This window comes from Eublepharis macularius, chromosome 7 (genome assembly GCF_028583425.1).
Source record: "Eublepharis macularius isolate TG4126 chromosome 7, MPM_Emac_v1.0, whole genome shotgun sequence".
NCBI lineage: Eukaryota > Metazoa > Chordata > Lepidosauria > Squamata > Eublepharidae > Eublepharis > Eublepharis macularius.
Window position 1 is genome coordinate 15134277 of NC_072796.1, and position 27303 is coordinate 15161579.

The following is a 27303-nucleotide window of genomic DNA, read 5'->3' on the forward strand; positions in this document are numbered from 1 at the left end:
GAACATGAAACACTGTAGAAAAACTACGATTCTTTATACTTAGGATATCAAACTTCTTTGTGAAGAAAAAATCTCCTTTGTTGGCTTGTGCCAAAACTTGAGCTAGGATGTAAGGGGTGGGGATTCATGAAGGTTTCTGGTTATTTCCCCTATCCCACTTACCAGTACTGGACACTCTCAGTATTGGAGAGCAAAGCTGATCCTACCTGTTTTTTGCCTGCTACAGGCCAAAAACTTCTGCAGTAAATGAGAGAAAAAGGAGATAGTGGTGGAGAGATCTCCTTCTTTCCATGCATCAGTTCAATGAGGCCATTTCCAGGAATCGAGCAAAGGTCATGTAGACTTTTCCAAACCTGGCTCTTTCATTCCAAACTGAACCAAGCCCTGAGAAGGAAGATGTTATTTTTAAGCCAGTGGCAGATACCTAGAACTTGACAGGCACAATGTGTTGAGATGGTTGAAACCAAAGATGCAGTAGAAAGCAAGTTATGTATTGGACACTGTTAGTACAATTAGAGTTGTGCTGTGCTGATAATGATTAATCATTTCTGTAATACTTTAGCAATAGAAAGCTCCCTATCATCCTTTCCCAAATTAATCTTCATAAGGAAAATCAGAGTGCACAGTTTACAGATCAAGAGAAATGATGAATTAAATAGGATTTGAACTCAAACCTTCTGCAAGTCTGTCACAGTATTTACAAGACTACATCAGCTGTTGTCATTGTTTTGGGGGTTATTTTTATCACTAGCACTAATCTATTCTTCAGGAAGCCTTTAACAATCCAAACCACGCATTCCTTGCTACACATCTGAGAGACAGATGCACAGAAGGGAGACACAGTGGTTTAAGGATTGTAGGCAGGACTTTTTTACTGGGAAAAGAGGTGGTGGAACTCTCTATCACATGTGTGCACTCCCGGAAATGCGTGATGACGTCACTCCCAGAAGTGACACCACTCCCCGGAACCCAGCACAATACATTACGACAAGATAAATGTTAGTAAGCTTGGGAAATTACACTGTTATGAGAAAGGGTTTTTTTCCTTTCTGTATCCTCTACAAGAAGTGAAATCTTCCATTCCCTTTCCCAAACATTTCATTTCTTTGGAATCTTATTTTAAAATATGCAAGAAGGAGGGGGCTTCTAAAAATCCAAAACCCATCTCAGAAATCTAAATTCAAACAGATTCCCTCTGCCAGCATAGAAAAAAAAATTCCAAACTTTTTTCTCAAAATTCCAGAGTCTGAAATTCCTAATCTAATGAATATTGAATTTTCAAATTTACAGGAAGGGTTTTGCTTTACTGGAGCAATTCAAAATTAGATACTCAACTTTAGCTGCATTAGAGTTATACTTAGTTTAAAATGGCTTTTTTTGTTGCCTGCCAGTGGCTTACCAGTGGCTAAGCTGTTGTGACATTGTGAAATGCTCATAAATATTCCAATGTCCCACACAAACGATATTCATAAAAACTTCCTTAACACCCATATGTCCACTGCAATTTCAGTCATGTTAATCAGTTGAGAGTGGGGAGAACCATTTGAGTTACAGCTATTAAGACATAAGAACACCTATATCCTGATGAATATATTGATGAAAGCCTTCTGTGACTTGGACACAGCTATTCATTCCTAGCATAAAACTGGAATAACCATAACTGATATTTTAACTAATACAAATAACCATAACTGATATATTTAACTAGCACAGAACCAATCTTCTTTCAAAAGCTGTGGGAACCATAACAATGTCAACTTCAGTCAACAAAAGAATGAAAGCAGCACACATACACACACAGCCCTACCCACCCACTCCCCCAGTGAAAATAAAACAGAATGAACTCAAAGCAGCACACATATACACAGAAACCCCTGAATGAAATGGAAAGCAGAATGAACTCAAAGCAGCTAAACCTCCTCTGCAAAGCTGACCCCAGCAGCTATGCTTACACTCTCTCTCTGTCACTCACTAATGAAAAAGCAGAATGAACTCAAAGCAGCTAAAGCCGCCTCTCCAAAGCCGACCCTAGCAGCTCCTTTCTTTGCTTCATCCCACCCACCTCCTGACTGGGATATAAAGGCTCAGGGAACCCCATTCCTCCCGGTATTGCTGTATTATGCCTTGAATTTTGGAATAGCCTTAGTACATTTGCTTTAGATTTTGATTTCACTGTATTTGAATGTTTTAAAAATACAGTATAATAGAATAAATGTCCACTTCTTTTACTGAAGGGCCTTGGGAGTTTCAGTAACAGACTATACTTTTGAAGACTGCCAGCTAGCTTTGGCTGAAGGTCAGCTCCGTCTTCCTTCTAACACCTGTCTCTTAGAATTTGCAAAACTTGTGCGAAGCCTTGGGTGAGTACATTAATAAAAATGTAAACATTTACAATTGCATTTTTAAAAAATTAGTAACTTTCCACAAACATAAAAATCAGTTAAAATAGGACAGAAGGAAGGCTATCTTTTATACTACTACTTTCAAATTTGGGACTATTACAGTTGTGGCTCCATTCAGGGGACTCCATGCCCTCTATTTTTCATGATGAATTTGAACACAGTTTGATTGTCATGTTCATGTGCGCCCTTTCTCCTGTCCTTACGAATAGAGCATGCTTGACAGCTTCCTGGTGTCAGAAGCCTTCTGTCGTACTCCAGTTTACTGTGATAGTAAAATGCTGGAGTCTGGGCAAATTGAACCTTCTTTCCTGCCCACAAACCAGGATTCTAAACGGGGATTAAATGGTTGTCAGTAATATGGCCTGGAATTTAAAGGAACAGTTGCTAGTCTTGACTAAAAAGATAATGGAGGGTACTTCAGTAGATCATAACGAAGGCTGGCCTGGACTGTCAGCCAAACAGGCCAGGCCAGCCAAATAGGGAGTCCAAAGACCCAGAACAGCCTTGGAGAGGTAAAAACCAAAGGAGTAACACCTTCAAGAGGCCATTATTTGTCTGTCAATAGATTTCTGTCTGGGCTCAGGTGCGAGAACCATCTCAGAATGGCAAGAATGTCCAACTAAATACAGAAGTGAAGATACAGCTCAAAGAGTGGCTGTATTAACTTGGGTCCAAAAGATAATAATATGTATTAAAAAAAACCTGTAATAACTATTTTTATAATCTTCATTACTATTTTTAAAAGTGAGAATGTGTTCACTCAGCCTTTTTGTTTTTAGGAGATATCTGTGTATAGATTTGTATGGTGTTTATGGGATAACTTGTTAGCCAAAAATGTGAATCTTATCATGTGTGACAGCTACCTATTGTTAGAGATTATTTGGAAAACCTATATATATCTGGGAATCTGAATTGATCTGGAGAGTTTTCTTTGAAGTTGCTCCTTGCCTTGTGAAACCTGTTTAAGATAGGCAAGATGAAATATCTGGGACTCATGTAATCAGTCTTCTTTAATTATCTATGTATAATCAATGGCTGGTACTATAATAGTTCTCTAGTAATATATTTTTTTTACATGTGTACTATACCCAAAAAGAAACAAAAACATTGTTGAAGTGTACTTCTCATGTAGGAATACTAACTAAATGCTTCTAAATGCCTAGGAATTCTTAATTTAATTTAATTTATTAGATTTATATTCCGCCCTCCCTACACCAGCAGGCTCAGGGCAGATCATAATTTACACACAAATTTAAAATTACGTCAGATAATTCATATAATTCATACAATTTAAAACTAAAATTGTATGAATTGTATTGTATTCTTAAGTTCATGCTTGTATCTGAATCAATTAACAAAAAGCAAACTATCACACTGATTTATGGCTGCTGTATGTTATAATAATTGAAATGATTTGTGATCCTTACATATTAGTAGCCATAAATCACAGTGATTGTTTGCTTTTTGTTAATTGTTCCATTTTTGTTAGTGATCCCATTATTTTTTTTATATCTGAATCAAACCTTACCAGAGTCATCTGGAGCAGTATGGTTAGAATCCCACTTTGTAGGGGGAAAATGATTAATTGTTCATCAACAGTCTTCCTGTGCAGGCACAAATGGAACTGCACGTGCGCAGGCCTGCTGATTTCGGAGATTTCTATAGCTCAGTGCCACTAGGGAGCGCCCTCACCTCTCTCCGTGCGTGCACGGCCGTCTTTCCCACCAAAAACAGCCCCTGAGAGGCAGGGCATCCCCGACGTACCCTCGGTTCCTCTTTTGCTGCCGATGAGAATGGTTCTTAGCTCTTCTGTTCGTTTGAAGTCCTTCAACGATGTCGGAAACAGCGCTTTTCAAACGGTGTGTGTCTTGCGACAGGAAAATGACTAAGTCCGATGGCCATTCGAGCTGCCTCTACTGTTTGGGCGAGACCCACAACACGCAGGCATGTAAACATTGTCGAGCCTTCACCTCAAAGGTCAGAACAGAGCGGGCGAGAACGTTACAAGCTTCCTTGTGGAAACGTGCTATGGAGGCTATGGATCCACCGGCTAAGGCACGCTTTTCTGCCTCGCCTGGTTCCTCCACCACCCAACCTGGTCCCACTTTGACCGGCTCGAAAACGCTCCCTCTCCTACCCATTCGCGTACTGAACTCAACCCCAACCTCGGTCCGAAATGCATCGGAACCGACCCCTACCGTCTCAGGTACGGTTCCAGCGGGCTCAAAGACTCCTCAGAGTCAAACGCCCTCGATGTCAGCTGCGGTTGTTTCATCCCCTCGGGGCCGTCGGGATGATGATCCATTAAAGGTCTCTGATCCAAAGACTCCACAAAGTGGCACGGCGTCAGCTGCTATTCCAATCTCAGACCAACCTTCATTGCACCAGCTTAGAGACTCTGCCTTGGCGCCGACACTCGGATCCAACATCAGTTCCGGGATCGGTCCGGTCCGATCTACAAAAGAAAAAGAGGAAGCATCAGTCATCGAAACAGGACAAAGCTATCTTAGAGAGTGTCCTTCTAGCTCCGGATCCTCCTGAATGGTCGGAGGATGTGGGCTCTGAACCCCTCGGGAAGAGACATAGAGGATCAGGGAATCACTCATCACCCCGCAGTGCTCCTCACTCTAAAAGTAGCCATGAGAAGGATGTCATTCTGGTGGAAAATCCCCCCACCCCAACGAGGCGTCCTAGATCGCTATCTCGTGGCTCTTGGTCTTCTCAATCATCTCAAGAACATAGGGGGCATTCCAGGCACAGGGTGAGCCCCTGTTCCTATAGGAGCTACTCGAGAGAGCGTCATCTCCATGACGAACAGGTCCCTTATCTCCAGACAAGGCTCTTGCTGCTCGGATCTTCCTTATAGAAGGGAATCTAGATCTCCTTCCATAAGGGCTCGTTCTTATGCTGACTCCAGACGGACTCCGCACCTATCAGATCCTGAATTGGAGACTGGCACTGAGCGATGTAGATCCAGTGATTCTCCTCTATCAGATTCTCCGGATGGGGGGATTGGACCTATGGAGGATGCATCCCCTACAGATGACTTTAGATCATATAATGAACTGCTTCAACGTATGGCGAAGGCCCTAGAAATTGATGTGACTTCTGCAGAGCCAAATTTCACAGATAAAATCTTACAACTTATCTACTCCGGTTCTACCCCGTCTATCCCCTGTTATCGAAGGATTTGTAAAATTGCTGAAAGACCTGAATCTGAAACCAGCTTCCATCATCCCTGCTATGAATAGGAAGGTCAAGAACCTTTACAGAGTAAAAGATTACCTCTGTCCCTTCCTCTCTGTCCACCCACCACCTTCATTTCTAGTAACTGAAGAGATGCAAGTGAAGCCCAAACAAAGGTCTCTGTCAGTCCCATCTGATAAGGAGAGTAGACGGCTGGATGTGATGGGATGCAAGTTTTATACTTCTGCAGCTTTTGGAGTGAAGATCGCTAATTTTTCTGCAATGGTGGCTGCCTATTGGTTCCTTCTTTGGAACCTTTATACCTTTAAATTGCTGCAAGATCAAAAGATATTCCTGAGAGTCATTCATGAAGAAGCAGTTCACCTTTCCCGCCACCAGATCAATACCAGCTGAAATATGGCAGACATGTCGACTACATCCTTACTGTCTGTCGGCTGTTGTCCTTCGCTGTTATGCGTGGTTGAGAACCACAGCTCTACCTATGGACTCAAGGAACAGAGTAGAGGATCTTCCCTTTGAAGGCTCTACTTTGTTCTCTGACAAGACGGTTGAGTACCTTTCAAAGAAGCGGAAAGATAGGCTCACCGCTCGTTCATATGCTATACTTTGGCAACACCAACAACAAGATGCATCACGATCACGCTATAGATCTTTCCAAAGAGGCCAACAACAGCAACGTTTTCAGCCTTATCAATGGTACTCTTATCAGAGTCAACGAGCCTATCAGAGTCCACAGTCTTCTTTTTCCAGAAGGAGGCCAGGCCAGAAGTCGAAACAGGGCCCGCACAAACAGCATGCCAAGGATCAGCCTCAACCACATAAACAATTTTGACAATTACAGGGCCCTGATCCGTTTTTTGGAGTCAGGTTGAGTGTTTTTTTCGATGAATGGTGTTCTATCACCTCTGATCTTTGGGTTCAAAAAATAGTTAAAGTTGGTTATAAAGTTGAGTTTTTGCAGTTACCTTACCTACGACTTCCTGTGTTTTCTAATGACACATCTCATTCTGGGGTTCTGGCTGAGCTCTCAGCTCTCTTAGATAAAGGTGCCATTGAGGCAGTCACTGATAAAGCCGATTTATTGGGCTTTTATTCTAAATTATTTATGGTAGAAAAGAAGGATGGGAGCCTTCGGCCCATCCTAGACCTTCGTAGTCTGAACAAATTTATTAGAGTTCATAAGTTCAAAGTGGTTACCTTGCAGGCAGTCCTGACCTTATTACCGTCTCACGCTTGGTTTGCAATTTTGGACCTGAAGGATGCCTATTTCCATTTTTCCAGAACATGTTCCTTCATTTCTCCTGTGGTAACCATGCTTTTCAGTATAGAGTTCTCCCATTTGGATTATCCACTGCCCCGTGGGTCTTCGCTAAGTGTATGGCGGTAGTAGTGGCCCATCAGAGGATCCAGAGGTGCTGTATCTTTCCCTACATGAATGATTGGTTACTGGCTGGAAATTCGTCTGAGGACGTAGCTAAACAAGTTTCGGTTATTTTGACCACTTGCCTTAGTCTGGGCCTCTTTGTAAATCAAAAGAAGTCCAAGCTTACCCCTGCTCAGGTTATTCAGTTTATAGGATCCACTCTGGATGGTACCCAGAACGCAGGATTCTTGCCTCAAGAGAGAGCTGTAAAGATTAAGGCCCTTATCAAGAGACTTAAGAGGTGCCGCTTTCAGTCGGCTCAGTTCATCCTGACTTTGTTAGCCCTGCATTCTTTAGATGTGCGTAGGGTGATTCTCTTTTACTTAGATCGGGTTAGATCTTTCAGGGTGGATTCTCACCTGTTTGTATGTTTTTTGGGTCAAAAGAAGGGTAAGAGGGCGACCCCTTGAACCCTGGCTCGTTGGGTGGTTCAGGCTGTACTAACGTGCTATGAAACTGCTAACCTACCTTGTCCACTAGGAGTTCACATTCATTCCACTAGGTCTCAAGCGTCAGCTGCTCTCCTGAAAGGTGTTCCACTCCAAGACATCTGCAGAGCGGCGACGTGAGCCTCAGCTGACACATTTGTCAAGCACTATGTGTTGGACGTCTTGGACAGGAAAGAGACCGCAGTCGACACAGTGGTGTTACAGTTTATCTTCTCATGACTACTTCTTTCTGCCTCCACCTAGGTATGTAAGCTTTATAATCTCCCATGTGGGACTGCACAGGAAGACCATCGATGAAAAACAGTGTTGCACTTACCTGTAACTGTTGTTCATCTAGGTCTTCCGTGCAGGCACACATGCGCTCCCTCCTTCCCCGCTAACACTCTTAGGACTTACCTTGTAGCACATCGGCGAAAGAGGACTGAGGGTATGTCGGGGGTGCCCCGCCTCTTAGGGGCTGTTTTTGGCCAGAAAGACGGCCGTGCATGCGCACAGAGAGGCGAGGGCTTCACCTAGTGGTACTGAGTTATAGAAATCTCCGAAATCGTCCCATATGTGCCTGCACGGAAAACCTAGATGAACAACAGTTACAGGTAAGTGCAACACTGTTTTTTTCTTCCTCGTTTTAGATTAAAGCCAGAAAGGCTTGAAAAAGAACTTAATAGCTATTCAGAAAGTGCCAGAAGAATGAAAAGGGAAAGGGTCAGTCTCAAAGAGTTTGCTGCATACTTGGAAGTTCCAGTTTCTGACACATTAGAAAACATGTTTGCACTGTTCGATGAGGTAAGAAATGGTTTGTTTTTTCTCTGAATAATTCACTTTTTTGCTAGATCTTGTGCACATGCCTTTCCGTGTTCTTTGAGCATAAGATACAATTAGGTATTTTGCAGCTCAATCCTAAACCCCAAGTCAACGCCTTTGCTCACGCGTTGAAGTAAATGGGGTGCCGCTCCGCCGCTCCCTATGGACTTTTGCAGGAGAGTCCTGCTGGCAGCCGAGCTCAGCGAGGCGAGTTGCGGCCGCTGCCAAGAGCATCCGTCCACCATTCCCCTGGCAACCTCACCGACACCAGCCAATGGCCACACCGCTCCCCATAGCACATTAGTACAGCCTGAACCACCCAACGAGCCAATGGGAAGGCCTTGTTCCCCGTTGCCCACCAACACTCCCCCATCAGGGAGCAGGCTGCGGAGGGTGGGTAGAGGTAACACTGAAGGTGCAGATCGAGCACCCACCGTCTCACCCGTCCAACCCCCCCATTTCCAATGAAGGTCAGGCCTGTGGCTGCAGCTTGGTGCGCCTGCAAATCCCACCGCCGCCACTGCAAGAAACAGTTTCCCCCCTCCATTTGAGCACATCACTGCATCACAAAGTTGCAAGGAGAAAGTGGGTTGGACCTCGAGAGCCATTCTCTGGTCCTAGGGCATTGCCCCCCAGAGTGGACCGACAGCCTGCAGGAGCAGAGAGACTGCTCCATGGGCCACCATTCCCCCCATCCCTGCTCCAGATTTCCCAAGTCTCTCCCTGCCTTCACAAACAGTGAAAAGAAGGGTGGTCCGTCCCCCCAGAGGAGGCGCTGGGGAGATCCCAAGATGTTGCTTCTGGCAGCAATGTCCTCCTTCCCCGCATGCAGCGATCGTCTGGCTGGCTTATCAGATGCCAACAGCTCAGTCTGTCAGAGAATGGAAGTCTGCAGTGGAGCGCCCCCTCCCCGTCCCACCAAACATTCATGGATTCACTTCAACTCCCTCTTCACTGCCTGAAGCTACAATGCGGGGAGGGGACAGGGAAGCAGGATGGGGCACCCATTGACACCTGCTCCTTCTGGCAGCAGAGCCCACCCCATCCATCCCACCCTGGAGCAAGGAAACATTTGCGGGGATGTGTGAAAAGACATCCCAACTGGGAGTTGGGGCAGGGTTTCTGTCAATGGCAGGGAAGCGAGCAAGCAGACAGGCAGTTTATTTTTCAATACACATTTTATTAAACTTGAAATGGTGGAGAGGTTGTCTAGACATCTTTCCTGCCAAGGTCACTCTGCTGGACAGGGAGAAAAGGCATTTTGTGAAGCATTCCGAGCTGCAAAACCCATCCTTCGTCCAGCCTCGCAGGGGCGTGGCTGAGATGTGGGCTGCCCTGGGAAACTGCTCTCTGGGCTGGACCTGAATTGCACTTGTGGAGGTTTAGGGGGGGTTGGGACAGCCATCCTCCTTCCTCTCCTGCACAGGTTGTGACCTGCCTGCAAGGGAAACAGAGACATGTTTTGCACGTGACCCAGACCAGTCCACGAGCAAGGCCGAGCCCAATCTGCAACGTTCTGGGCGGGTGTCCATGGTTGAGTGCTCTGGCTGCAGCTCCACAGGTGCAGCTTATGAACACATGATGCATAACCCTTTGGCAAGACAGCGCTTTGCATCAGGATGTTCTTCACCTGTGCGGAAGAAAGTCAAGAGGCTGAGCACCCTCCAGCAACAAGGAGTTCCGAACCCCCAGTCACCCCACCCCACGACCGCACTTCCTCCTCTGCCAGGAGGGGCCCTGGCTGAGAGAGTCTTACAGAGCCCCCAAATGGGTAGCAGGCAGGTGTCTCCCCACCCCCACCCCCACCCCATGGCTATTTCAAGACTAGTTTTCTGGGCAGTTGCCTCTGTGGCAGGCAAGCACTGTCGCTACGCCTCCCCCATCGAGCCTCACCTGCAGAGGCTGGCAGTCAGGAGAGTTCCAGTGAGAAGGGCAGCTGGCACAAATCAGCAAGCCGGGTTAGCCACCGCCCCAGCTTCTTCTTACCTGTCAGTGCTCCCTCACTCCTTCCCGAGCAGGGACTCCAGAGTCAGATAACCTGCAAGGGTACTTGGGTGGTTCCTGTTAGTTAGTCAGACACTCTGGACTTTGCCCTTCTTCCCTTGAGCGAGTGCAAAGTTCTCGCAAATTTATGCTGAGTCCCCCCCAGTGCACTCCTGACTTGCCACCATGAGTACCCACTCTCCTGCCTCATGCACAAAGTCCCCACGGCAGGGGGTTGACCAGCAGAGCCTCCAGCCGCCACCCACTCACCTGAGCTAATGAGCGTCGCAGCTGAAGATTTTGTGGGGTGTGTGGGCAGGTGATTGGGCACGGGGAGGGGGACTCACCCACCCCGGAAGCACACGTGGATTGGTCCCCACAGTAGTTGCTATCCTATGCCCCATTTGGGCTGTGTGGGTGGGACTGAGCACCAGGAGAGGGGCCTGGGTTTTCCCGTCGAATGGGCGCCTATGGGTTATTTCTCCTTTTTTGTGGCGTAACTTTCCGCTGGTGTCGGGGGCGTTCCTGGGCCTGGAGCAGCTTTGGAAGCCGACTAACTCGTGGCCCACCCCCTCCAGTGCTGGTGTGGGAACTTGCACCACACTTACGCCCCCACCTGGCTGCCAAACACGCCCACCAGCAGCAGCCTAGCTTCAGTAGCGTGCCTCAGGCCACAAGCCTTTGTTTGCTCCCTGTGCGCTTCCCACCACCACCACCCCGTAGGATTGAGCTGTTAATCAGAGTCTTTGGGAATCTGCATTTGCAAACGTTTATGAACTTTACAGCATTATTTTTTTACCTGCTGCTACTTTCTGTGGAATTAGTAATATTCCTTTGATCCTTTTCCTGTTGCAGAAGGAAAATGGCCTGATTGACTTGCGAGAATATGTAACTGCTTTGTCAGTAGTCTGTCGACCATCCAAAACCTTGCAGACCATACAGTTGGCTTTTAAGGCAAGTAGCAGTTTTATTAAAATGCCTCATTAAAGGCTTTTTCAAAGCTACACATGGAAAATAGGCAAGTTGCTACCAGACTCAACACCATAATATCTGCCTGTACGTGACAGTTAATTTGAAGACGTTACTAACTTTACAACTTCTGTACAATTTATCCTACTCAGCAAGGCATGCTGTGAACTTCAACACAATCACCAGGTGATTTTTCTCTGCTCAAACCTCAGTGACAGCTCCTAATTGGATCAACTCTATTCCCTGGCAGAGTTTGTTTCGAGCATAGCACCATGCTGAGCAGTTTTATGCCTGCACAGTAGCCACTCGCGTTCCCGGGCCAGGTAGTTGCAGCTGCTTTTGCAAGGACTAAGTCACCTCACTTACTAGTGAAGAGGTATAGATCACCCCACCCCGGTCACAACTGGGTCATTAAACTACTTAGGTAAAAGCACAGAATCACTTGCCTTTGTCCCCTCTGCACCTGTGCAGTGGCATATAACCTTTGGATGAGTGATGTCTGCTAGATTATGCTGCATTTTTACACCTGCACAGTCTGTGGTATCTATTTAAGAACTGATGGCAAAATTAGTGGGGTTCATGGGCAAATACCAAAGGCGTCCAGACATTTTACTAGTAAGTCTCAACTTAAAAACCGTAGAACTTTTTTTTTTACTATGTTCCTTTTAAACATCAGTGGTGGTAGCAGCCGCAAGAGCCAGTCATGCACTCTTAGCCCAGCCTATTTCATAGGGATGTTGCAAGGATAAAATAGAGGAGAGAACTATGGGTCTTCATTGAGGAGAAAGGAATGAGTATAAATGAAAGAAGTAAATAAATAAGAAAATAGTATAATCGTGCAAGAAATCCCTGTAAATAGGCTAAGAAGATTAATCCACATTTAGTTAGATGCATCCAAGATGCCTGCTGAACAATTGGCTCCCTGCTCATGCAGCCAGCAGAACGTGAGCGGATCAGGGCCGATTCCAGATGACTAACCTTAAGGCGTTTCATGCCGCCCTCTTCCGGATCGCGACGGGGGAAATGCGAAATACCGCGTTTCCTCGCGCGAGTTTTGCGCGAGGAAATGCGATATTTCGCATTTTCCCCGTCGCGATCCGGAAGAGGGCGGCATGAAACGCCTTAAGGTTAGTCATCTGGAATCGGCCCTGGTGAGTGACTGAGCATGATTCCACTCGAGTGCAGCCACATTTGTGCATTAACAGTTTTGCCTACGAGCTGCAGCATCTTTTGTACCCTTTTAATGCAAAATACTATCTAGGCAAGCAAATTAGAAAACAAGACACAGTTCACAGATCCCTGCATGTCACTTAATGAGCGCAGCATGAAATGCTTAGGAAAATGCCAACACAGAGAGAAATATGTTCATATTATCTCAAATTCAGATTATATCAATAGTCATTTCCCACGTTCAGCTGTAAGCCGTTACACACTGAGTAATCAAATCCTAAAAAGCTGTAAATGCCTTGGGCCCAGAAGATCAGCAGGGCACCTCCTCCTCACTCTTCTTGGGAAGGCCTCGCTCAAATTCACTCGGGTTCTGGGCACCTTGGCTAGAGGGGTATCGCTGCAGTGGAATAGGCTTCTGAGGGAGGCCCATCAGGCTGCCATCGTGCTGGAAGTTAGGCAGCCAGTGAAAATCCCTTTATTCATCAAGCTGTTAATGTATGTCAGTCTCCTTCAACAGATACTGAAAGGGGTTTTGATTGGTATCTTTTGTTGTGGTTGGATTTTGTATTGTGCCTTTTTCATTTATCATCATCCTAAACACTAGGTGCAGATGAAGGAGGGTACATCTTTTTAAAATAATGGTACATTCTGAAGTTGTATTTTAATTCACAAAGTGGGCCCCACATCAGTGTGGGAGTAAGGTGGGCTGTTTTAATCAGTGATAAATTCAATGCTCTAAATGCTAAAGGGAAAAGAAAGGTGTAATGTGTGTCATGTTGAAGCTGTCAAGGAAGTGGAAAGTCTGTCTGGTTGAGGGAGTGTGAGTAACTCACACAGGGCTTGTGGCTGGAGGGCTTGTGTGCTGTTGGAGAGATGAGTTTTCACAAATTGGTGTGGCATAGTAGTTAAGTAACTGAGCTGCAATGCAGCACTTCGCTGGTTCAAATACCACTACTGCCACAAACTCACCCGGTAGCATTTGGCAAGCCACTGCCCTCAGCCCCAGCTCCCCAGCTGTATTGTGAGGATAATAACACTGACTTTGTTCACAGCTCTGGATGGATACTAATCTGTCCAGAAGAGTGGTAAACAAATGAACTCTTACTTATTATAATCAGTTCAAAATAACCATCGAAATCTTCAGCTGACATCTGTAAAATAAAATAAATAAAATATAGTTAATCAAATTAGTGTAAATTTGTTGCTTCAATGGAGCAAAATATATCTTATTCTTGTTCACAGATGTATCAGTCAGAAGCGGGAATGCTAACAGAAGAAGATTTAACTTGTATTCTAAAGACTGCCATGGGTGTATCAGAACTTAATGTATCAAACCTTTTTAGAGCTATAGACAAAGAAGAAAGGGGGACAATTACATATGGTAAGTTTAGGAAATGGTTCTGAAAAATCATAGACAAAGGAGAACTTCCCTCTAGGAATCAGGTATGCCAGAAGGAGCTGCCCCGGGGTTCAGTAGCTAGTATTGAAGATGTAGGGCACAAGTTTTCAGCACTGTTCTTTCCGTTCTTTAGAGAGTGCCTTCAGGCGTATGAATAATACTGTATCATGCTTTCCAGAATGGCTATAGGCGGAGCTTGATTAGAAGGCTTTAATGCCTTATATGGTTTGGGGCCAGCATACTTTAGGGAGTACGTTCTCCTGTATGGACCTACCAAACCACTGCAATCATCTTCAGAGACCCTGCTTCAGGTGCCCCTGCCACCTGGGTCTAGATGGGTGGCAGGCAGGCTAAGAAAAGGGGCCTTCTCAGTCATGGCACAGATTCATCTGTCTCCTTCTGTCATCTTCCTCTGGCAGGTGATGACTTTCCTGTTTTGTTTGATGTTTCCTCACTGACCCACCTTCTCATTCATGTGATTATGTGTTTTTATTTTTAGCTGCCTTAAACCCTAAGTTAGGTGGAAAGGTGACTCTGAAATGTGTTAAATATATAAATAATACTGGTGGCTTACCTTCAGCCCACACACACCCCATTTTCCTGACATGGAATAGCCCAGGGGAATCACTGTTTATTCAATGAAAGTTGTGTGTAACGAAGGGTATAAGTTAGCTTCCCAGCAGAGAAAATAGCAGCCTCCGGGGACCTTTCAGATGAGGAAAAGTGACAGGGCAGCAGGGGGAAGGGCTGATGGCCCTCCTCCAAATACCCTGCAGTCCCAATCCAGATCAGGCCCACGCGCACCTGAGAAGAAGTACCGAACTCCCAGGGGATGCACCTAATTCTAAGTCCTTGTGGTGGCCACGAGAGCCTGTCATCTTATGAACAGGACCATTCATTCCCCCCCCCACATACACACACACACTTGCTTCTGCTTGTGTTGTGCCTTGTCTGTTGTGGGCATGGTCCTCCACTGTACAGATTATTGTCCAGATGCTAGTCAGGTTCCAGTTCTTGAAAGACACTGGTCTTGCGAAGTGCTGGAGGAACACGTTCTGCAGTGGGAACTGCCCCTGCAACAGGCGAGGTGCATTATGAGTGGAAGCAAGGTTTTAGGATCCAAGTCCATCTAGAGGCCTGAAAGCAGAGCGGCAACGGCCAAGACCTAGCCAGCAGGGTCTGTACACTACTGGCACCTAGGCCATTCCTCCACAAATACTGGGTCAACTGGAAGACATTTCTTGATTGGCATGCTAAGACCGGAAGTTCTCTGCAGTGCAAGGACACTTTTTCTGGGGTTTCTCCAAGAAGGGTATTTTTTTTTATCAAGAGACCGTAGTGCAAGTGCACTGAAGCAGCAGCTGGCATCCGGCAGTGCAAAGGAAAAGGCTCTTTGTTAGCTTTACCCTCATATCTAGATTTTTGAACGGTGTTGCCGTTCTCAAATCAGAGTTTTCTTGATAGGAATGTAAACTGGATTCTTACTGCTTTAAGGGGGACACCCATTTGAATCCATGGCTAACGTTCTCCTGAAGAAATTAACTCTAAAAATATTCTTCATCGTGGTGGGTATTGAGCATTGCCTTCCAGCCCTAACCTTTGCGTTTTCATACTGGCAGTACTGAAGATCAACCCATCTTTCATGTCTGCAGTCCTTGTTATTTCATAGGCTGCAAGAGTAGCGAGAGGATACTGTGGGCGAAATCTACCTGCCGAGCTGTCATGGGGGTACCTGAGTTGCAAAGTGTTGCAAAATTCGTGCATGCTTATCTACAGAGGTGGCCTTTGGGAGGAGGGTCCTGCAGGAGATGGTGTTACCATCAGAACACACTTACTCACCTGAAGACCTTCCTGAGAAGATTCCTTTCTCATATCCTTTAAGATCTATAATGCACTCCCGCCTCTGCTGGGGAAGAACTGCAATTCTTACCACGAATTTCTATTCCTGGCTGAGCCAAGAAGTCCTTGAGTCCACTGGTACCACTTTCAGGTGGTATTTATCGGTTCCTCTGCATGGTAGTGGAATCAGATCCTTCCATTTCCGTTTCTATGCCAGATCTTTTTTTTCTGGGCATTATTAACGTTTCCACCTGGTGGGCATTACGCTCATTTTCTTTTTTTAAGTGTTTTCTATACATAGAGGAGAGTGTTCATGTTCTTGAAAAGCAGCTTGTGAGTGGGAGCGCCTTACTGGAGGAGGCGTTACCACTGGCCCTAACTCTGATGGGAAGGGCAGTCAGGAAGGATCTAGAATGCCCTCCTATCTGAGAATAAGATGCATGGTACACATTCCCGTTATTTAAAACACAGGAGAACTTTTCATTATGCAAACTTCCCGTAGAGAACCCACTTCTATTATCAGCATTTCTTTACAGAACTTAATCATCACCATTCTTTCTATATTTGACTCACTTGAATTAGGTAGAACAAAAGCTTTCAAATTATGTTCTGAGGAACCCTGGGGCTGGTTGGAAGACTTTGAGGTACCTTGTTGAGAATCCAGTTATGATAGATGAACCTTTCTGAATGGCAGTTTATTCACCATTTTCAACTTTCCCCTGCAGTCTGCACTTTCAGGGTTGGGCTGTAAGATGCATTCTCCAGAAAATAGCAATTTCATATAATAGAAGGATGTTTGGAAAAGATTACTGCTTATGGTGAATCGTTACTCCAGTTTTGGCTCTGAAGAAGCTGTTTAAGTTCTCCTGTTTAATAATCTGTTTAACCAGAAGAGACAGTGGGATGCAAGAAATGTATGCACCAGAAGTGAAACCTCTCAGATAACCTTTCCTTCTCTTAAAAACTATTTTCTGTCTTCAGTTCACTTTTGGGGGAGGGGGGGAGATAAAGTATAAAAGGCCTGGCCAATGCTCTGTGTCAAGCTAAAATTCAGCCTAGATTATGTTCCCACATTTTATCCAGTGCACAAGAATTTCATTGCAGATGCTCAAGTGTTTCTCTGTATACAAAAGAGTGCATTCTCTGAAGGTTGAAAACTACTGTGTATTGAGTAATCCCATTCCCTTTAATAGGTTTACTGCCTATCATTGAGGCAGTAAAATGGGACCACTGGCATGGTAGGAGTTTCTGCATACTAAAAAGGATGCAGAAAATTGCTTTTATTTTGTGTTCATGTATTTGATGAATAAGACTAGAAAAGCAATATGCACATTTTATAGAAATACTTAAACACCAAGAAGGCCTGATGAGAACTGAGCATGCTTGATACCTTCTGAATGTTGAAGGGTCAGTTACTGGAAGAAAACAAGGGGGGGTGGACTGGTCAAATCCTTCATACGTTGTCCTAGGCAGATTTAGGTCAGAAAATTTCCAGTTGTTTATAGCTCCCTTCAACACAAATTCTTTTAATGAGTCTCCAGCTTGTATTCTGCATAGTAGCATTATTGACATGGACTACATAGAAAAATCGTACACAAAAGAGAGAGTAAAATGTCATTGTCAGTAAAGTGTTGGTAATTTTAATATACTTGAAGTGTAAGTTTTCTTTTTTATCTGTGTCTAGATGATTTTCACAGGTTTGCGGAAGTATATCCAAACTTTGCTGAAGAGTATTTATATCCTGATCAGATGGAAGCAGAAAGTTATTTGAAGAATCCTGCTCCAAATGGTTTCTGTACAGACTTCAGCCCAGAAATCATTGAAGACAGACGAAATCCGCTGCAGAAGAAGCTGAATTGATACTAACAGTCCCGCCATCCTCTTCTGGGGAGAGGAGTATGTCCTGTCTTGGACCTTTCATAGTCTCACAACTATATAACCTAAAGTATGTGTGAAATGTATGTGTGAAAGAGAGTGTGTGTCTGGGTGTGGGTGTGGAGTGGTAGTATGAGAGAGTGCGGGTGTGGGTGTGGCTGGGGCGGGGGGAGAGAGAGAGGATGAAGATTTTACTGTATTAGTATCTTCAGACTTCCTATTGGGAAGATCTTGTTTTTCCATCAGCATCTTGGAAAGTAAAGAATGTAAATGAACTTTATTATTTGTGTACTTAAAACTGATGCTCACTTATTTATATTCCATTGTTTAGTTCCATGTACAAAGTGTCCTACAAAGTGTGCATGTATAAAAAATACTGTAGCTCCTATGGTGTCAAGTGCACTTCGGTGATTAGTGTTATCCCTATTTAGGGAATTGTTTGGGGGTCAAATTCTGCTTTCCTTAATCACACGAAGACAGGTCTGTTGACTGTTGGCTCCAGTCTTCTGAGCAAGGCAAGCTCAATTTGCCCTTTTTGTTTTCATTTCAGTAAATAGTTCAAGGGAAAATATGCAAAAAAAATATTTTTAACTAAGAAATTGTTATTATTTTCCTTGTAAGATGACTTGTCTTTCAGTCCATGGTAATATCAAAAGGGGAATGAGAGTTTCTGTTCCAAGGGTTGTGTGTATTCTATATAAAATTATTAAAATCTGCACATGGCTAACCCTAATTCTGCACTAAGAAAAGCAGAAATCCAAGATGTGTCTGAAGCATGCTTTTGCATATTTTCCATTATTCTTCTTGAGAAGGGCCTAGTACTATGCAGAACTTAGAAGCAGTGTCCTTGGCAACTACAAAGCTGGGTTAGCCCAAAAAAAGAGATTGAGTTAGGCCCAAACTATGTTACATTTTTCATGTGCTCCCAGTGGGGAACTTGCAGCTGCCAGTCCCGGTGGTGATAATGTGTTAAAAGTAGCATGTAATTTGGGCCTTACTTTTGAGCTTATCTTCATGGCCCTAAGGGCTAGAAACATTTTTAAAAAATGGAACCTAAAATTGACAAGATACTAAATTCTGTAGTAAACTCTTAATTTCTGCTCTTCTGGATGTGATCACTGAATACACAGAGTTCTTGGTAGTTTCCTCTCTTCCTGTAACTGTTCCAATGTGGTGTTTAGAGAAGGATAATTTTTAAAAGGTGCATTTTAAGGAAGCTTCGTTGAACCTGACTTTTTGCACAAAAATGAAGTGTTGCACAACATAAACAGAACAGGCATAAAATAAATGATTGGAACTATAATCAATCCAAAATATACCTTCCTAGTCCACAGAGATCACAAGTTACAGATTTTAGAAAGAACTCCCAGCCAGTCCTAACTGTGTGTGGGTTTGTACTGCATCCTGCCATGTAATTACTTGGGTTCTTAAACTTCAGCAAGCTGAGGACCCAATTTAAAAATTTTCACAGACCCCCCTCCCCCAATCCCACCCCACCCCCGTTTTTCACCAGCATTTGCATGCACTGGACAAGTTCCTGTCAGAGTGCACAGCAAGCGACAGATGCTGTGTGGAGGCTGTCTCCTGATGTCCTCAAAACAATATGGTGAGAGCTTCAGGAAGTAAAATGTTTGTATTGTATGTAAATGGACTGTCAGGTCAACTCCAGAAACCCCCAGAGCAGGCTGGCCAGCCAGTGCCACTTTCTGTTGTTTCCTATGAGGACCAACCACATCAGAGATTCACACCAATAAAAATTCAATTTAAATTAATTTATTAGATTTATGGTAACAGCAGCCATTAATGTTACATTAACATTCATTACATCAATATTAAATTATTAAAAGAGGGACTGCCCCTCCCCAACAGTGGCTTCAGGCTGAAACTGTGACACTCAGCATGGAGACAGAGTCTATCCAGCAGGGAAAGTCTCTCAATGTCTCTCTGTAGGCCAAGGAAAAATGTAGGCTGGCCAAAAGGCAAGCCTCCATTTTATATCCCCTGCAGCATCTCTTTCCAGAGAATCCATTGGCTGGAAGGAGGATGCAACAGTAGGATTGGACACTCCTAACTCCCCCCTCCCTTCTCTGATCTCCCTCCCTCCTCCCCCTTGTACTACTATCCCTCCTTAACTACCCTGCCATTCAGAAAATAAGGCGGGAATCTCTGACAGCAGCACTTTTCTTGCTGTTTGAAAGCTACTTTGCAAACAGCTAGGAAAGTGCTGCTTTCAAGCTTCCTGCTTTTTTTTACCAGATGGGAGGGGGAAGGAGGAGGTTGTAGTGAGTCACAAATGCAAACAGGCCAGCAAAGTGCTCCCAGTAAACCCAAAGCAACCCTAATCGCTTTGGGTTGCTCTGCTTTGGTATTTCCGAATCAGGGTCAGCATGCTGGCCCCGATTCAGGAATACCAAATCTTCCCGAATTGGGCCCAATTCAAGTATTTAACCCAAATCGGAATCCCGAAGTGCATATCCCTAGTTGCTGATTCTGAAGGGCCACACAATTTAAAAGTTCTCATCAATCTTACCTCTTGATAGGAAGGTATTTTGAGCCAGAGGCAATAATTGGTTAACTTCTAGCCTGAAGCTGTCAAAACAGAGGTAGAATGGTAAAACTTTCAGAGTTACTAAAAGAAATAGATATGGATCAACAATGCATTATGCATAACCTGACTTTCTAGAGTTGAAAACCACAGTTGGCTATAATCTGTGAATGGCATTTCTCCATCTCTAAGGTAAAATACTTTTCATTGGAAAATAGTGTAAAAACCAGTTCAGTTTTATTCTTTAAGCAACTACAGTAATGATTGGAACTGTACCTGCTTGGTATTGCTCCGTCAGAGTCCCTAAGGTAGGGTTATTGGATCCCAGCAACCAGTCAGAACGTTTTCTGGATAGTACTCTGAGAGGATCTGGAAGCTAGACCACTGTGGGAGGTGGCAGCTCTATGAGCTTCCGCTCTTTGGGTTGTTTCTGTCCCCTTCCCCAAGGCAGAGAATCCCCGCCCCTCATTGCTAGAAGACTGAAGGGGCTCAGTTTTCACAGTGGGCAGATGGGTGTGAGGGAGGCTTGCCTTCTCTGTCCTTGCAAAGGACTTCCAGACTCCAGGGGTCCATGGATCCAAGTTTACTAAACTCTGCTCTGAAATATGTTTGCCCCCTAGTTGTCCTATTTTACAGTAAAAATAGGTCATAATTTATTATGAGGTATTTTACAGGTATAGTATGAAATGCCATTTTCCACCAGCTTTTAAATACCCATTTACTGGCTTTAATAATACCTACTGTACACATTAAAAGAGGTCTGCACCTAGATGCATATAATTTATAAATCTCTCTTCTAAAATCCAGTTGAAAGCGCATGATTCTGAGCAGTTTTAAACATTGCTCAGATAATTCTTCCCTACTCCCTTGTTTCTGTGGTTTTGAAATCATTTCTTCAGTCGAATTCAAGGTAATTGAATTATTATCTAATAAAACCTTCATGAGAACTGATGTTCACCCCAACTCAGTTTTACAATTTTATATCAATTAATGGCTTATTAACTCCCACCTCCATATTTTCCATTGTCTTCACTATCTGGTCCAAGTAGTCATTCTAAACATATAATTGTTCTACCTTCACTCGGTGTGACCTGCCGTTCCTTCCCACATGCAGTATGAGACACTCCAGAGGCAAAACCGTTCCTGTGGGCTCTGAGCAGCCACTTGCCTTAGGTGACTTGACCTGATCAGTTGCCTACTTCATGGCACAGTGTAGAAAAACAAAAACGACATTCTTAATGGGGATCAAACTGCCTGTTTTCTTGTCTGTTCTGCTTGGATACTTCTGTCCTAGTTCCTGTGGATAAAAATAGCAGAACCTGTCCCTAAAACTGAATATTTGTGCAAATAGTCTTGCTGAAGCTAGTTGGGATGGTGTCGATCAAGACTGGGACCAAAGAATAAACAGCATCTCAGAATAAACAGAATAAAAGCTGTTATGATCACGCCAGTCCTTTGGCTGTTAGTGGGAATAGCTTTTGATACATTTCATCTTGTTTGTTGGGATAGAATTGTCTTTTGGGGTAGGAAAGTCCCATAGCATTTTTATACTTCCGGCGTCATCTAAATGAATTTTAGTGTAAAAAATATTTCCATAGCTTTCCAACTCGTAAGGATTTTTACATATAGTAACAGGGTTTGGGTCTTTGTGCTACCATTTCAAATTTACAGATATTTTGATATTGATTATCTTTGAGAGTTGCTTAGATTCAATAGTTTTAATGTCGATTTTGCAAGCCGTGTGGAAAAGAAGGCAATGTTATTTTAAAAAAAAACCTTCTTCCTGGGAATGCCTTTGGAATTTTCACAAATGGAGTCCATGTAGAATCCAAAGTAGATGACAAACATTTTATTTGAAAATTATATGGGTAGGATAGGCTAAGGTAACTGCTGATGAAGGCTATATTCAGTAGGTTGCCTATGGAATTAGCCCTAGAATGATGCTTATCTTCCTAAATTACCCACATTGCCAAATTTAGGTATATATCATGATATGTCATGATAATAATCCTTTGTGTAGATCATGCTTAGAGTGATTTTAACCAAGGTTGAAGGGTGGATATTGTTTTCTAATGTGATGCACTGATTACAGCAAATTGTTATTAAACTGAAGAATAACGTTGGTGGTTCTTCACTAACACATTTTATCTCATTTTTCCTCTTTCCCCATATTGCCTGCTAGCTTCCCTTACCATGCAATCCTAAACATCTGTACTCAGAAGTAAATCCCACTGAATTCAGTGGGACTTACTCCCTGCTAAGTGTGCCTAGGATTGCAGCCTTGTCATGTACTTTTCTTCCCATCTTTTGATAAGGAAAAAAAAGTTCAAATATGTTAGCTGGTTATACAGAAAAAATGATTGCACTCAAAAAGAATTGTTCTCGTTAGCTCTCTCTCTCTCTCTCTCTCTCTCCATCCATAATTAAGTTAAAGTAAACTCTGTGTTGGGATACAGTTGTTCTTTTCAGCAAACAGCTTCTGAATGTAGAGCGTTTCAGGGTGCAAAACCAGCCAAGATGTTGGAATGTCAGTGATTTTTAATGAGTTGTTTGTACTTGCTCAACTGGTAGCACGCAGAGGAAGGATTAGGATTGGGGCCACAGGAGAGGGTGGTTTAACTGACCCCCGTGCCATTTTTTTAGCACTGTTGCTTGTATATTTTCCGCATTGAAGCCAGCAATTTTTTCTTCTGGAATCATTTCAGCTTCTATCATGAAGTAAAGTTTCTCATTTTCAGTCGTCAGAATGCCTGTAGCTTCTTGGTCAGATAGTCATAAACCACCTTGATGTAAGTGAAATCTCCCCCCCCCCCAAAAAAAATTTGCAAGACAGGAAGCATTTGAGGGAAGACTGTAGGTGCCTGGTATTCTGCTCCACCAAGCCCTTTGCTGACCCTCAGAATTCCTAGAGAGTATTTTAACACTGGGCTTCCTGTACAACCAGAGAATCTTCATGCGGTTTCAGCCGCCACATGAAACTTTTCAGTGTCTGTCATATGGACGCTCCTCATTTGTTTCTACTCTTTGTTTCCAAAGCTCAGGCTATGTGTCATCCAGTGCTTTTGTCGTTACATGTGCCAGCCATTTTCCCTTCCAGAGCCTCTCAACTGAATCACAACAAAAAGCTGAAGGTGACCGAGAGCAACCTAGAGTGCTGATCTCCACTATCATAATGGTGTGCATGGGTTGCAAGACAGATGTCGCCATCTTGACTGTAGTTTCCCACATTTAGTTTTGATTCCAAGACATGCTACTACCTCCTTTTCTGCAGACACTTGTCTTTTCAGAAAATGAGAAATACTTCTGCAGAGTTAATATTATTAGCACGGGTTTCAATTATCCGTAGAAATTATGGTCAGGATCGAAAGAGCCTCATGACTAATTCTGAACCCCACCAGTCACAACCCTGCTCCCTGCCATATGACAGATTGCTTTTAAAACTGAAAGGGTTTGTGATGGGGAGGAAGTGTGCTATCTGAAGAGAAAAACTCAGAAATCTCGCTGAATATACCTAAGTCTTTTGGTGCATTTAGAATAAGCATCTGCATCTCAACCATTACTTAATGTTTCTAAAAGCAGGAGAAGGAAAAGTGAGGCCAGAATTGAAGCTAGCAATTTCATGTTGACATGATGCTAGAAACTGAAAATAGCTAGTTTTGCAAAGTCAGTGCTCAATCTAGGATTGTGAAAAGGGCATATGTTAAAACCCAATGTGTGCTTCAGATGGTGAGACAGCTACTGTAAAAATCTTGAATGCTCTCAGTGTCTGTATTTTCCGCATATCTCGTGTTGTACTATGAAAATCAATCTAGTCACTACTTGGAAGGAGAGAAGTATTTTTAAAAGCCTGCATTATATTTGAACATTCCTAAATTTAAAAAATGGACAATATTCTTAAATGGATTTCACAAGTAATAAGATACATTCGAAATGATGTAGTTAGTGAAATGTTCTCGTATTCTGTTTACATTAGGACTACTTTTTTCTAAGATTACTTTTTGAAGGAGTAAAATCTCTTTAAAGTAATAATTGTTATACATTAGAATCTTAATATGTGTTTAGCTCCTCTTAAACAAATACTGATATTTACAATTTAAGGACCAAGACTAACCAGTTACATCTGTGGGCCTATGCATATAACTTCCAAATTACAGCAATTTATTGAAACTCTCTCCAAGAACATTGCAGTGGGACCATTTTCTAAATCTTTTGTAATCCCTGATATCTCCATAAGCATCATGGATACAGATGTGGGGGGGGGAGGCTTCCAAACATTGAGCCATTAGTTTAAAATATTTTAAACCTTTTTAAAATTATGAATACAGGGTCAAATTGGGGAGCTTGTTTATATAGAGTCTAATATTAATACATTTCTAATACTTTTTTAAAGATAAGCAACTCAGTTTGGAAAGAAATTATTAATCTTCTAAATAACCAGATTGGAGACTACTTTGTTGCTGCTGTACCCAGGGTGATTCACTGCCTAAAAGGCAGCGTAAATCTCTAGTTGGACCAATGATACTTCCTGAGAAGACTGTACCTATTTTCTGAACGGTTGTTACTTGATGAAGGTAGACCAGTCTACTAAGTTAGATTTCATTGAGACTTAAATCATTGAGACATTCCATGGCAATTAGTGCTGCTGAACCAAGTATTCTGTTTTTAAAGAGGAGGCGAACACTCTGGGGACAAGTTTCTAATGCTGTTATCTTCGAGTTCTGTTACACATGATGTAATGAACTGATGAGGCTAGAAATCCTGGAACAAATGCTGTTTCTGGTGCATATGTACCTTTCCGTCGAGTTTCCGTTGTGTACACGGGCGGAGATGGTTGTTTTCCTTGATTAAGGAAATTAAGTCATAAGTACCACAGTTCAAACAGAAACAGTTCTGCTAGATTGGCAGCCAAGTCCCCAAATTTGCTGTGCCAGCAAAGAAACACTTTGGAGGTGGGCAGCATACCAACCGTTGCACCGATGCAGCATCCCAAACAATTATGTCATGTTGGCATTGTGTTTTAAGACTGGAATGTGAGTATAGTTGTGTTTCAGTGCTGGAAATTTTTATTTCATTGTCTGTCCTGAAATACATAAGAAACCTGACTCAAAGAATGTTGTTTTTTTGTATGTTGTCTCAAGTTTATACAGTCCTTCTGTACCTGATATCAGTAATATTCACTAATTTCCTAAAGGAAATACCTCACTTTGAGCAATCTGTTTTTGTAACCATTAAGTTAGTGGAATTCTCGTCTTTGTTACTGATTGTAAAGTGCTATAAACTGAACCAAGCCAAGGAACAAAGTAACAATAATGACTATTAGTTTACCATTATAAAACATACTGATTTTCTTTACAATACAACTGGTGTTTATTTATAAAATGATAAAAAAGGTCTCCTTACAAGAATTAAGTTATGTGCTACTGCTCATTTTGCTCGGTTTGGGGTCCCCCTCTTTATTGACTGGCTTATTGTAAGTGGAATTGTGGAGACAAATTAAAAGGAGGAGAAAAGCAAAAGGTTTGGGGACTTTCCTTTCAGATTAACTTTATTTTTTTTAATATTTTCTTGTTGATATCCTTCAATACAAGAGCCACAACTATAAGACATGTATCAAGAGATTCCCAGTCCCCTGAACCTGTTGGGGGTGACATGCTACTTATTAATGATGGACAGGACAGAGGGAGTCTAGTTCCTAGGCATTACATCCCAGAGGGAAGAGCTGTATTTCTGACTTCATGGTCCATGTCGGCACAGCTAGTGCAGTGATTATGTATTGGACTCATACCACAGATCTCAATGAGTGAGTTGAAGTCAGTCTTTTCTCTCAGTTTTCCAGGGGAAAAAATGGAATTATCTATGTGCATCGTGGAGGAATGATGGGTATATGAATGGACCAGAGTGTTTGGAAAGATTTAATGAACATTGTGACGCCAACCATTCTTCTTAAAATACGATTTACAGCCAAAGCTAGTATAAGTTCTGCCCTAAATTTGCAAGAGGAACTATCAAAGGCATCCAAGGTTTCAACAGAATTCTAATTGTGTTTATATTTGTGTACTTTTTTACATGAATAATTTTTTATTAAAAAAATAAAAAAACAGAATTCCAGAAAACACTGCAGCTGCTTATCAACAACTTCATTGACTTTCACTAAAACCAAAGTGTCTGTTTAATTGCTTAATTGCTTGTTTATTATTTCAGCATTGGTCATCCTAACAAAAGAAATCAAAGAGTAGTGTTTTACAAAATAACACCACTCCACTTTTAGCCTGCTATTCAATATGTTTATATGGCAACCCGGCCTAAATCAGTGGGGTGCTTATCAGTAAAGTTTGACTGAGGCCACTTCCCCGCACAAAAGTGTCTTCATTTCCCTGTCGTCACCACAGCAAATGTAGATGCATTCACACAGGTGAAAAAGTTTAGTGTGCACTTCATTCTGCCAGGTGCCATTATCCCTGCAGTTTTCTCTTGATGTACCACCAGAGTTGTTTCTTTGGCTGTGTAAAATCTGTAACCACTTTTTGCATATAGTGAAATAACATACCAACTGATTACTATGATCTGCTGTAGCTCTTGTAGCTCCACATCAAAAAGGCTAAACCAGATTTTTAAAAATGAGAACTGAAAATTCAGAAGAACTAGCAGATCATAGCAATAGATATGTACCAAGTACTGAGAGTAATCTTGTATGTCACTCCTCATCATTTGTTCATTCACAAAAGAAAAATGTGCATGCACGCACCTGTGTGTGCACACAGCAAGTGGGAATTTGCAGGGGCTATCGCAGCTTTTTGTATGTTCTTGTTGGGCCAACCACTCACCAGCCGCCCATCTATATAGTTACCACCAATGGCTGCCTTGTTCACAGGGCAGGCTGGCAGCTCTGCCTGTCCCTCCTTCCCTCCTGGCATGTGCAGTGGGAGCTCCAGCTCTTTGCCTGGCTTAGGCAGTGGTGGCTCCTGCTCTTCCACTCACCCCATGACCACCCTGAAAGTGAAATTCCATTATTTTGTCTGCACGAGCACAGAGAACGTTCCTCTCTCTGTGGGGGATTTAACCTCTCAACTTTTAAGAGGGGGGGTCACATTTTTCTGCAAATGTTGTGGTCTCCCTTGCCTACACAAGGAAGCCCCCTGTCTGAACCTGGCCCTATTCTCTTGTATCTGTCAATCTATGTTAGAGTCCAGGTGCGGCTTTAGATAAAGAGTGTTTATATTTTTACGATTTGTGATTTTTTT

The 27303-nt window shown here is 43.1% G+C and overlaps 1 protein-coding gene across 2 annotated transcripts in view; it reads left to right on the plus strand.

Annotated features, from left to right (window-relative positions):
• Positions 1-26125, plus strand: part of LPCAT1 (lysophosphatidylcholine acyltransferase 1) — a 67109-nt gene extending 40984 nt beyond the window's left edge. Inside the window, exons 10-15 of one of the 2 annotated variants that reach the window (XM_054984766.1) lie at positions 2235-2360; positions 8111-8264; positions 11121-11219; positions 13647-13785; positions 17327-17587; positions 25891-26125. In XM_054984766.1, the coding sequence (XP_054840741.1) occupies positions 2235-2360; positions 8111-8264; positions 11121-11219; positions 13647-13785; positions 17327-17502 (694 nt within the window). In that variant the 3' untranslated portion in view covers positions 17503-17587; positions 25891-26125. The remainder of the gene's footprint in view (positions 1-2234; positions 2361-8110; positions 8265-11120; positions 11220-13646; positions 13786-17326; positions 17588-25890) is intronic. The other variant, XM_054984765.1, reaches the window with a different exon arrangement.
• Positions 26126-27303: the final 1178 nt, after the last annotated feature.